Source organism: Trichosurus vulpecula, chromosome 1 (assembly GCF_011100635.1).
Source record: "Trichosurus vulpecula isolate mTriVul1 chromosome 1, mTriVul1.pri, whole genome shotgun sequence".
NCBI lineage: Eukaryota > Metazoa > Chordata > Mammalia > Diprotodontia > Phalangeridae > Trichosurus > Trichosurus vulpecula.
In genome coordinates this window covers 197,469,309-197,481,884 of record NC_050573.1, presented here as the reverse complement: position 1 = coordinate 197,481,884, position 12,576 = coordinate 197,469,309, and the positions used below count along the sequence as shown (strand labels likewise).

The 12,576-nt window shown below is 37.3% G+C and overlaps 1 protein-coding gene across 4 annotated transcripts in view; it reads left to right on the top strand.

The window, feature by feature from the left end:
- Positions 1 to 12,576, top strand: part of NFATC1 (nuclear factor of activated T cells 1) — a 209,118-nt gene that overhangs the window by 106,636 nt on the left and 89,906 nt on the right. For all 4 annotated transcript variants that reach the window (XM_036762437.1, XM_036762425.1, XM_036762433.1 and 1 more), the window contains exons 4-6: positions 1,103 to 1,305; positions 3,363 to 3,535; positions 7,227 to 7,367. In XM_036762437.1, coding sequence (XP_036618332.1) covers positions 1,103 to 1,305; positions 3,363 to 3,535; positions 7,227 to 7,367 — 517 coding nt within the window. The remainder of the gene's footprint in view (positions 1 to 1,102; positions 1,306 to 3,362; positions 3,536 to 7,226; positions 7,368 to 12,576) is intronic.

Here is a 12,576-nt window from a genome sequence, read left to right as displayed (position 1 = left end):
CTAGTTTATCCTATTCCTTTCTGGGGGAAAAAAAAAACAGACTTAGTTTGAACTGGCATTTTTTTGAGGAATGTCAGTATATAGTTTTCCATGTGTTGTGTCTGCCAACTGGTGGCCAGACGCTTAAGCAGACTTACCCAATTAGTGGAACGTTCCCCCACCCAATCTAAGACCGAATTGATTGTTCTTATATGCTGGGAACATCCCTGTGGCCTGGGCTGTGTTTCTCAAGCACTTAGTTTGAAAGGGGAAAGATCCATCAGACTAGGCAAAAGAAGTGCCAGTCTTGAACTGATCTGGGTAATTTTTCGGGTTTGGACTTTATCAAACTAACTTCATGAGATATGTTGTACCTTGTTTAGTTTCATGTTCATTAAAGAACAAAACACATTTCTCAGTAGTATGAGTGCTACTGATATTGATTCAGAGGAAGTAAATTGGTACAAACAATGGAGCGCTGACATAACACACTAATTTCCACAGGACAAAGTCAGCTAATTCATGCAACTTATTCCTACATCATACTTACTAGCATATACTTGCCTAAAATGAAAGAATTCAGGAGTCTAGTTTCTCATGGAGCCTACGGATGATGCTCATGATGAAAAGGATGACCTTGGGAAACATGTAGGCATCTGAGAAGATGAAGTCAGCTCTGTGTCAAGAGATAGGATGGCTTAAATCAAAGTTATGTAAAGAAAAATCCACTTAATTCTTACTTTATTCTGCTAGAATATGTCATTTTGAAATTTTTTTCTTTTTTTTTGGTGGCGGTGGGTAGGCATGTGGCTGTACATGTATATACATGTATGTGTATGTGTGTGTGTTTAAGCAGACAGTAGGACTGTTCAAAGCCTAAATCTAGCTAAGTGCCCCAGGTCTTTTAGAATAATGAGACATTTTCTAAACATACTTTTTTTTTTTATTGTACCACTATTACATTACAGAGAAAAAAAGGGGTGGGAGGTGGGAGGGGACTTAACACTTAGCACCTGTCACTACTTTTCTCCTAGAATTAGAGTCTCTTGCTTATAAAAATTTAATTGATTCCTAGCAGTTTATGTGCGTGGTGCTTAGTGGGAGTTTTCTGTTCTTTTGCCAGCTACATGGTTACTTAGAAAGTGAGCCGCTCACGCTACAGCTGTTCATCGGGACGGCAGACGACCGCCTGCTGAGACCACATGCTTTCTACCAGGTCCACCGGATAACAGGGAAAACTGTCTCCACCACCAGCCACGAAGCAATCCTCTCCAACACCAAAGTCCTGGAAATTCCACTTCTGCCAGAAAATAACATGCGAGCAATGTAAGCCTCGTGGACTGGGCCACTTGGTGATTTCAGTAGAGTTGTGTATCTGGGTGCTACCTTTTTTTCTAACTTTCTCACTGAATCCTCCAAATCATTTCGGCCTTTAACAAATTTACCAAATTCCAGTGGCCCAGAGTGTCCTTAGCTTAACACCTAAATGAACCCCACAGATATTTATGACAACTGATTTGCTTCTTTCTAGGGTTTCAGCCACTGTGCTTACTGGCACTTAAAATAAATATCTCAATTACAGCTCTGTAAATATCTCCCACCCAGTCTTCTATTTAGCAGCTACTAAACATGACACTTAGTTGCTTTTGACTGTGAAGCAGTAAAGTTAGAGGAGTTACCTGAATATAATTTTTCACTTTAATAATATTTTATTTTTTCCCAATTACATGTAATTTTAATATTCATTTAAAAATGTTTTTGAGTTCCAAATTCTCTCCCTCCTTCTCCCTTATTCCCCCTTCCTGAGATGGTAAGCAATTTGATATAGGTTATACATGTGCAATCATGCAAAACATATTTCCATGTTAGTCATGTTGTGAAAGAAGACACAAAACAAAAACCATGAAAAAATAAAGTGGAAAAATAGTATGCTTTGATCTGCAATGCATATATACTTTTAAAAACATTATCAAGAGAGTATTTTCAAATGCTATCCTAAGTTGTGGAAAAATAATTCTATTGCTAGTCACTCTCTCAACCATACTCTATTTGGAAGTAGAAAAACAAACCATGCATTGTCCAAATGGTTCCTAATCATATTTAGGGCATTAATTGTAACTCTGTTTATCAGAATCACAGTGAAATTATGTTTGTTATTTTTACAGAGAATTTATAACTATAAAAATCTATGTGTGTGAAATCAATACAAAATATCTCTCAACTTGGGGAAATTTCAAGTACCTGCAAATCTTTGACGTGATTTCTAATCAGGATCCCAAGATCTGAGATGAAATCAAATGGATTCTGATGGCTTTCATATGCTTTAAATGAGTATAGTTCTGACACTTATAAAGAACCAGTTCATTTACCACATTGCCTCAGAGTACTTCAAGATTTTCAGATGAGGGCTTGCTGGGTTAGAAACATTCAGAGGTACCCATCCAAATTAAGCCCAGATGAATGGTAGTTTCCACTTAGGTTCTTAAAACTTAAGAGGACCCCATCATAAATTTTCATTTTTTAGAGTCTTAGTTAAGCACTAGATATTAAAATAACTGTCAGACTTTTTATTATTATTTCTGATGAATACTATGGGAAAGGAAGAAAATATTGTGGATTATTACAGGTGAGCACTCTGTAGAATCTGCACTGAAGCTTATTTGAATCTTAACAATACAAGCTGTAAATCAGGAAAATAAGAGATTGAACAGTGCTGCATTAGCTCCTGCAAGGATCACTAGTGCATGGGTATCATGAGATAGTGAAGAATGATTTTAATACTTTTTTTGCTACATGATATTTCTGGCTGTACTTTCCACTATTTTTCCCCTACCATAGTTACATAGTTAACAATTTAACTCCTGTTTACTCATACGAAGTGATGGGGAGAATCAAGACAGTTAGCTTTATGATTATCTTTATTATTCCAGTGTTTAGGCACAGTGCCTGGCACATAGTAGGTGCTTAATATATGTTTATTGACTCACTATGTGTCTAAAATAATTTTGTCTAAAAATAAAATAAAATTATTTTGCCTGAGAGATGTAGATAATTGAGCCAAGATTATTTTGGGGATTGCATTATGAAGTTGCTTTAGTTATCTGCTTGACTTGGAATGTGTAGATACAGCCTCAGTAATGCCCTTCGTGACTGTTATGAAATGTCTTTACCTTCAAATACACCTTTTTCTTTTGCCACAGAACATAAAAATAGGTAACTTTCAATGGCACTGGGCTTTGTGCATACTCATCTTACAATAATACCATAGATATTATGGTAACATCAGAGCACATTTCTGAAGGATGAGAGTTTAGATGTTTTCAACTCTATTATGTCAGGAACTGGAAAAAATGTTAAATGGCTTTTTGTTTTGTTTTGAGCAGTATTGATTGTGCTGGAATCCTAAAACTCAGAAATTCAGACATTGAACTGCGGAAAGGTGAAACTGACATTGGAAGAAAGAATACACGTGTGAGACTGGTATTCCGGGTTCATATTCCACAATCTAATGGCAGAACTCTATCTCTACAAGTGGCATCAAATCCCATTGAATGTTGTAAGTAATTATTCTCTTTCCCCTTCTTTCCAAGGACTATATAGAATTTAGAATTTAGTAGGAAGAGACTTTAGTTTTGATTGTTACAAAGAAACAGTCATGGTATGAGAAATATTGATGCTTTAAATGTGGACTTAAATAAGTTATATATTTTATATAGGTGGTGCAGTAGAGCATTGGTCCCTTAACCTCTTTCTCCCTTACTTTCCTCATCTGCAAATTGGGATAAATATAGCACCTGCCTCTTGGAGTTGTTGTGAGGATCAAATGAAATAATATTTGTAAAGTGGTCTTCAAACATAAACACTAGTCATCATCTTTATCATCAACATCATTGTCATCATTACTATAATCTAGAGATCATTTGTTAGAGTAATCTTGATAATGCCTCAGAATATTCAAAACCCACCACGATTTAACTAATTATAACTTGCAATCTACATGAGAAACTGAAAAGAAAATAACTTTGATGTTGACCTTTGAACTGTCTTAAATCTTTCACCTAAGAATTCTCTGTAATTTCAGAGAATTTGTAGAAAATGGTATTGGGAGCTTTGAAATTTCTTGTATGGAATAAATATATAGTGCTATTCATTGTATTAGGTCCTAGATGATTCCTTTATTTTTTAACCAAAGAGTTTTGGAACTGCTTTCTTTTGTCCAAGCCCCTCATTTCAGGAGGAGGAAAATGAAGCCCAGAAAGTTGATATAACTTGGTCACACATACCCACCTCTGCCACTTAGTTGTGTGACCTGGGGCAAGTTACATCACCTCTCACCCTCAGTTTGAGTGAGCCTGTTAAACAGTCTGAACATGCTACTTCATTTAGTTTTATGGTTCCTATCAAATTGTCTTCTTTTTCCTCCTGCCCCCATCTCATTTCTAAACAAGGGCCTGTTAGGGAACAAGATCCTGGTTTCTATTTATTATAGCTTGACTCATTTCACAAATTATTGGAGACTGAACTGAGAGTCGCCTCTTCTCCATGTTGTCGTACATGTCTTTTACTTCTCTTTCTCTTCTTAGTGATTGAGGAGGAGAGAATAAGGGAGATGGGTATCAGAGTCCCCAGAGCAGGTTAGAGAAAAGCTAAAATGGGGTCTGGCCAGACTGACTGACTTTTTAAGAGATCCTTCCCCGCTGCTCATGACAGCACCATGCTTCTGGAACAGACAGAGAGCCATCCTCTTAACTATTCTTTATTCCCTTTGGTCTTTCTACCTCTTGCTTCCTAAGTATGGACAAGTGCCAAGGTTCAGTCCTTAGCCTTCTGCTGTTCCCTATTTATACTTATCTCCCTCAGAGCTCAGCTGGTCTCATGGTTTCAGCTGTCACCTCTGTGATATTCATCTCCAAAGCTAGCCTCTTTTCCAGGGTCCTTTTGGCTCTCTAATGGTCTGTTGAACATCTAAGTGATTCCAGCCATCACCCCAAGCTTAACATGTCCAAAGCTGAATTCATCATAAACTCCTCTCTCCAAGAAACTTTCTTCTTTCCTTCCTGAGTTCATCCAATTTCTCTCCTAGTGACACTATCATTTCCCCCGAAACAGGCTCAAAACTTCAGAGTTGTCTTTGACCTACTCCTTCCTTTCACCCCTCATATCAGATTACTCACTAAATCCTGTTGAATTTTCTTTCAGTGCATGTCTGTCTTTTCAATGTGTACCTATCCCTTCTCTTCCAGCTGAAACCTCCTATACGTGTTCTTTCTCCTATTAGAAGTCGAGCTCCTTGAGAGAAAAGGCTTTCTGGGTTTTCAACTTGTATGCTTAGTACTTAGCACAGGGCTTTACACATGGTAGGGGCTTAGCAAATGCCTTTCCATTCATTCTTCATTTATTCCATTCCACTCCCATGGACACCTCCCAGATACAAGTGCTCACTACTTCACACCTCTCAGATTCCAGTTTTCCTCCTCTGATCCATCCTTTATAAGATTCCTGGATGGATCTTTCCCAAATGCTGCCTTTTTCATGCTCTAAATGACTCAAAAACCTTAACTGATTTCTTTCTTTCAAGGCCTTGTTTAAGTCCCGCCTTCCCTAGATATCTAAATCTACATCATTTAGGACTTAATTGCATACTTTCCTGAATTGTTGACTCAGTTTCCTGCTTGTTGGGCTGGTCTCTTGAACTACAATGTAAGCCCCACTCCATCCTAACACCAACTACCAAACTGAGTACATAATAAGTGCTTAGGACAGTCATTGATTGATTATTAGCATTTGAGCCTCAAAACAATCCTATGAGGTAGACACTGTTATTATTCCTATTTTAAAGTTGAGGGGACTGAGGTAACTGGCAGTGCCTTGCCCAGAGTCACACAGCTAGTGTCTGAGGCTGGATTTGAATGCAGGTCTTCTGACTTTTGGTCCAGCACTCTATTCATTGTGACCACATAGCTGCCTCACTTAGTACCCAAAGATATTATCTTAGGGGTGGGTCAAACCACCCAGAGCCCTAGATTTCTGGCCCTCCATCGTTCTAGGCCTTAGGCATGCTTCTAATGTTGTACAGGATTTGGTTGATAGAACATCTCCATCATACCGCAGCTGAAGGGCGAGGTGGCAGTTACAAAAGTCCCACCATAATTCTCAGTTACGTTCTCTTTGGATTCTAGAAGTAGGCAAAAAGTTTGGGGCAGCTCTTTATAACATAGCAAGGGTGATCCAGTCAATCTACAAGTATTTATTACACACCTATACTTAAAGCAGGCCTGCTGGGTAGGTACAGGAGATACAAATCAATTCATCAGTCAGCAAGAACTTACTAAGTGCCTACTCAGCCTCTGCTTTCCAGAAACTTACGTTCTATGCGTTGATTGACTATATTGTGTCTCTGCTATTTTGAGATTCTACTGGGCAAGAGGATTGGGTTCCCCCTCACAAATGAGCTAAATCACAATAGATTATGAATTTTAGTTGGGGAATAGAAGAGATGCAATGAAAAGACCTTATTTTCAAAGTTGGATGATTTTTAAAAAAATTTTGTTCTGGACTAGTGATTTCATTGGTTTGATGAACCAATTGTAGATCAGCAGCTACTCTTCAATTTAATCTTAGAGTTATCTGGGTCACTGAGAAGTTAAGTGACTTGCTAAGGGTCACACAGACTTTATATTTCAGAGGTAACTCTTGAACTCATGTCTTCCAGACTCTAAAGACTGATTCTCTCTTCAGAATACAATGCTGTCTCTCCGTCTGGTTATGTATACAGATTAATTATAACATTTATAGTATGGAGAATCATTTGAGAAGTTACAGTGTTTAAAATTTTGTTCTGTGAAATTTTTGGTAGTGCTTCTTTAAAATACATGAAGATCATATTTTAGGTTCACCCAAATAGCTTATTTGAATGATTGGATGACGAGAGGCCAAGGAATCTGTCACAAATTTGAATACTGAAGACTGGGACTTCTGCTTCAAGTCTGGTTCCATCACCGATGTATCTTTGTCTTCTACTCCCCACCTGAAAACTAAGGGTGATTATACCAAACTATAAAGAAAGAACTTACTAGAAAATCATGCTGACCTCAAATTTCTCTTACATAATTGAGCCTTAGCATTCTCAGGAAGATTATATCAAATACTTTGTTGTGTAATGCAAAGAAGTGTTCAGAGATGTACTAAGCCATTTTTTACAATTTAAAAACAAATTATGTTCCATATGTGGTTATTTTCTCCTCTAGCCCAGAGATCTGCCCAAGAATTGCCGTTAGTGGAGAAACAAAGCACAGACAGCTATCCAGTGATCGGTGGGAAAAAAATGATATTGTCTGGTCACAACTTTCTGCAAGACTCAAAAGTAATTTTTGTGGAAAAAGCACCAGGTATTTTCTTTAAAAATAGCCTTGTGTTAGTTTTTCTGTTTTGGATGCTTGTGGAAACTTGATTCCTGGATGGGGAGAGTGCAGACCTTCTAATTACATGTTGTCCTTCTGCATATATTTTTCAAGTAATGGGGTGGAGCTGTGCAGATGACCTACATAACAATACCATTTTGCATAATATGTTTATACAGGCAGTTAAGAATTTTTGCATGAACTGACAATTATGGCATTTAAAGTAAGAGCTAAGAGTTTATTTTTGTAGCAAGCTATGGTTTCCTCCTGACATCTTTTATTTTCAATATCACAGGAATTCCCAAGGACTTTGTAATGTTTTAGGACGAAATAATTGAAAGTTTGTTTTCTTGTCTTTTGAGATGTATTTCTTAGTTATGGATGCAACTTTTAGTTTCCTCGTGTTTGCCTCTGTGTCTACATATAACAACACTTATCTGGCCTCCTGGCTCCTCTTTCTGAGATGTATTTACACTTTCTCTTCCCTGGGTATTTTTCTCCTATACATCACATTTTGGAAAGTGCTGTTTATATGTGTAATAAGACAAATGGGACATTCTGTTAGTATGTGTCTCTGTGTGTCTATGTAGTTGTATTCTCATATGTATGGACATATATACATATATGTATAAATATTTTAGTTCAGTTTTAAGGTTTAATAGCTTAAAACTGAACCATAATTTTTGGGGTACCATGTATGTATAGATATATAGATAAAACCCTGGGTCATAGAATTATTGAATCTTAGTGATAGAAAGGAACTTAGCACTCATTTTTTCTAACTCCCTTTTACAGATAAGGAAACTGGGGAAAAGCTGAGACTAACATCCAGGCCTCCTGACTTTCTCAGTTCAAGTGACTTTTCTAGTTTTTTAAACATTATTTTTAAAAATTTTATTTTTAATTTATGGAATAAAACAAGTAGTTACATAACAGCACAATAAAGATGATTGCACATGAAACTTCAAATCTACTAGGTACAACTTGCTATTCCTTTCAAATATACAACAAAATTATCATGTAAATTTCTTTTTTTCTTCCCTCCCCCTCTCCTCACCCTATCTAGTACACCATGGCGCATCACATTTTATGGGGTTCAGTTCCTTTTCCCTTCTTTGTTAATGATCACTATATAAATTCATTGGCCCGCTTCACTGGTGTGATGGATGTCTTCTTTTTAGTAAAATCTTAGAGACCACAAAGTCTTTTCATATATGTGGCCTTTGTCAACCTCAGGTATCTTTAGGCAGAATTCTAGAGGGAATGTCTCTCGTGCTGCATTCGCAGGGCTCCTCGGTTAATGCCTGGAATAGCCTGTGTAGGGTCACTCCTACACTGTCATCAATTGCTAACTGTTTTCTGAGGTTTCAGTGGCCAGAACCCCACTTTGCTTTTGGCCTGGGTGGTTGTCTCAAATCCTCTAGAGATATTCTCTGTCAGTTACGCCTACAAATATGGTTCTATTGGATATGATTCTGAATTTAATAGCATTTATGTTGGGCCTACCACAGCACTTTACATGCCAGAGGGTTCTAAGTAATTGTTGTTCATAGACTGATGATGGGAAGATTTTTTTTCTTGTAACTTTCATTTCATTTCTTTCAAATAAAATTGGATGTGAGTGTTGTGGATAGGAGCACTATGGATATGAGCGTTGTGATAAGAGAGATAATGTTTAACAAATGAATTTGGATTTTCTGGCTAAACCAGCATTATATGCTTAAAATAGTTTTTTTTTTTAAAATAAGAAATGAAACAATGTCCTATGAAAGAATGGAGCATGTAATAATATTAATTCATTTTCTTTCAAGAGTTTCTCTACTAGCAAAATTTCTCACCTGCCTATCAATATATCCCTGAACTTAATTGAGTGTTTTGAACTTCTCTATTGTCTTATCATATCCCTGTCATCCAAGATCAGAATTTTCCAGTGCAGTCATTTCCTTCCAGGAGGTTCAGTGAATTTCAGAGGACTCAAGTCATTTTTACTGCAGTGGGGGTGGGATGTGTGAGGTTTAGGGGTTAAGGGTTGTTGTGCTGCCTTTTTTTTTTTGGTACATTTACCAATTGAAATGTTCTTGAAAGCAGAGCCAATCCAACACCTACTCTAATCAAGTGAAAACCACTGAGGCATTCAACCTTCATAATGGGATCCTTGATTTTGTACAGTTTGCAGGAAAGTTAAGTGCTTCAATCAAAATGTGTTTGAAAGTCTCTAGTATTTAACTTGGCAAGCCTGTGCAATCAGGAACGTAATATGGGGGTGGGGGAAAGTTTAAATTATAAAGAAAATTCAACTAACAACAATGATAAAAAAATTTGCATTATTGGAAAACATTCTAAAAGAATTAATTTGGAAATTACTTAAATTTAAATTGCAATTTAGAATGTATTATTTGTGAATACGAGAAGATGTATCACTAGGAAGGAATTTAAAGACAGTATTTAGATATCTCTTATTACAAATTAGCTGAAATTACCCTTCAGGAGTGACATTTTTGGTTGGGCTCTGTTTCAGAAAGAAAATTAATGCTCTCTTTATGGCTCTCCTTCACTATTTATGATTCTTAGTCCAGAAGAGTATGATATTTGTCTTCAAATATTTTAAGGGTTATCGGATGGAAGAGGGATTAACCATATTCTATGTTGCTCCAAGAACAGAGTTAAGACAAATGGGGAAAGGCGGGGATGGAGTACTTACTGGGAGGCAGATTTTAGTTTAATATACAGAAGAATTTGAACAAATTGGTGCTGTTAAGAAAGAGAATTGGCTTCAGAGTGAAGCTCCTGACCACTGGACATGTTCAAACTAAGTCTTCTCTGTAAGATTCAGTGGTTCTGTGAATACACAGTCACCTGTAAATATTTTGACTTAAGTAAGTGCAGCTCACATTTGTTTTACAGTTTGCAAAGAGCTTTCTTCATCATCTGAGGTAGACAGTTAAGTGACTTGCTCATTGTGATGTAGGTGGTATAATAATTGTCACTCAAACTCAGGTTTTTAGATGCTCAGTCCAATATTCTTTTTACCACACCACACTGCTTCCCCTATAAGAATGTAAATGTATCTACCTGCCTTTCCAATAATATGTAGGCTCTAATAATATGTGTCTAGCTACCCTTTTAGTATTATTTTTCAATTAATGCAGAACTATAAAGGTAGAAAATATAAGAAATATAAATATACACTCAATCAGTAAACATATTCAAACCAGCTATTGTGGTTTCATATAAGTTCACATTAATATTTAAGTCAAGTAGTTTATAAATTCATACACATACAAGTGTATACATGTAAATAATATGTTCACAAAGAGGCATTTAGCTTAACAAATGCCTATGTAATTTTGTTCTTCCAGGTTTGCTTTCTTATGTTTAATTTATCATTTACTGCATTTCCTAATACAACCTGAAATATTATTGTAACCAAATACCCTGTATACATTAGCTTATGAAAAGTTTTTCTTTTCTAGCTCTTTTTCAGAAAAACCACTTAAACTGATTTAAATTCAAAACACTGTAGTACCAGCTACCCTTTAGACTTTCTGTGAGATCATCTGGCTTTTTTCTCTGCCTTGATCAAGTGTGATTGTGATACGTGTGTGTGTGTGTGTGTGTGTATGTGTGTGTGTGTATGTGTGTGTGTGTTTTAAAACACCACTTACAAGTATACCAAGGATAGGAATTAGGGTCCAGTGTGAGCTAGCCTTCCTCAAAGTTTAGATTATTTAATTTAGGCAATTCATATTGGCCTAGACATGAAGAGTCTTCCCTACTCCTCCATCCTCAGACTCCAAGGGCAGCAAATACTTGTGTAAGATTAGAGCTGTTATAATTGTCAGAAATGTCAAAAAACTATAGATCATATCATAGAACTACGCTTGCTATCATTCTCATTTTTCTGTTCTGTGTCATACTTGGGAAAACGGCTTCAAATGAGACTTAGTATAATTCAGGGTGCCTCTTTTTTTTTTTTTTTACATTTGTATGTGTGTTGTTCATAGAGATTCATTTCACTTTTAAAGTACCTCTATGCTGAGTGTACTCTGATTTCCTTTAAGTTTTTTCCTGGTGGAAGGCTTGTGTTCCCTCTGGCCTCACTTCTCTCTCTCTCTCTCTCTGTCTATCTCCCCTCCCCCCCCATTCTTCCTCTCGCTCTCCCTCTCCCTGTCCTTCTCTCCTTCTCTCTCTCTCTCTCTGTCTCTCTCTCTCTCTCTCTGTCTCTCTCTGTCTCTCTCTCTCTCTCTCTGTCTCTCTCTCTCTGTCTCTCTCTGTCTCTCTCTCTCTCTCTGTCTCTCTCTGTCTCTGTCTCTCTCTCTCCTTCTCTCTCTCTGTCTCTCTCCCTCCCTCTATCTCTCTCTCTCTGTCTCTCTCTCTCTCTCTGTCTCTCTTTCTCTCTCTCCTCTCTCTCTCTCTCCTTCTCTCTCTCCCTCTCTCCCTCTCCCTCCCTCTCTCTCTCTCTCTCTCTCTCATATCTTAAAGGGCTAGTCCTTAGCAATCCTAATCTCTTGAGAAATGACATTATCTTGGCCTCCTTGCGTGCAGTCTGTCTGTTCTATCAGTGACTCATGCAAAAGGGAATCCCTGAAGAATGATCATGCTGGTGCAGAGAGACAGCAGAGCTGTATTTTTCATTTAACCCCTTAGTCACTCAATTGGGCTACAGAAAAAAAACCAGACTTTGATAGGCTATTAAATATTAACCATCCTGGTAGGAGTTCTGTGCAGACTTTGAGAAAAGAAGTTGTTAGCTGAGGGGGAGTAGTTGGGTTAAGTGGTATTGTGAGAAAAGTGTCACAAAGGACTTGTTTAAGCTGGTATTTGTTTGTAATATATTCCTCAGTCTCTAGGGTAGATAAATAATGGGGCTTTTCAGAAGAGCAGTATAATTTTTTTTCAGATCTTTTACAGTGTCATAAAAAATCCAAGTGTTGAAATAAGTCATTATTTCAAGGGATTTAGGTCAATGCTTTGTGGCTTGTACATCAGACCATATTTTCTAGTGATGAAAGACGGTGTAGAACGGTCATCCAAGAACCGGAGCCACATGAGAAGGGACATGCATGGCAGCTCTACTCCATGGGGTTTGACCTGTCAGATTCAGACTGCTCTTACATCATTGGCATCCACCCTGTTTTGCCTGTTATAGGCTTCCATTTGTGAGAAGTGAAGCATCAGTGGGTCTTATTCCCTCTCT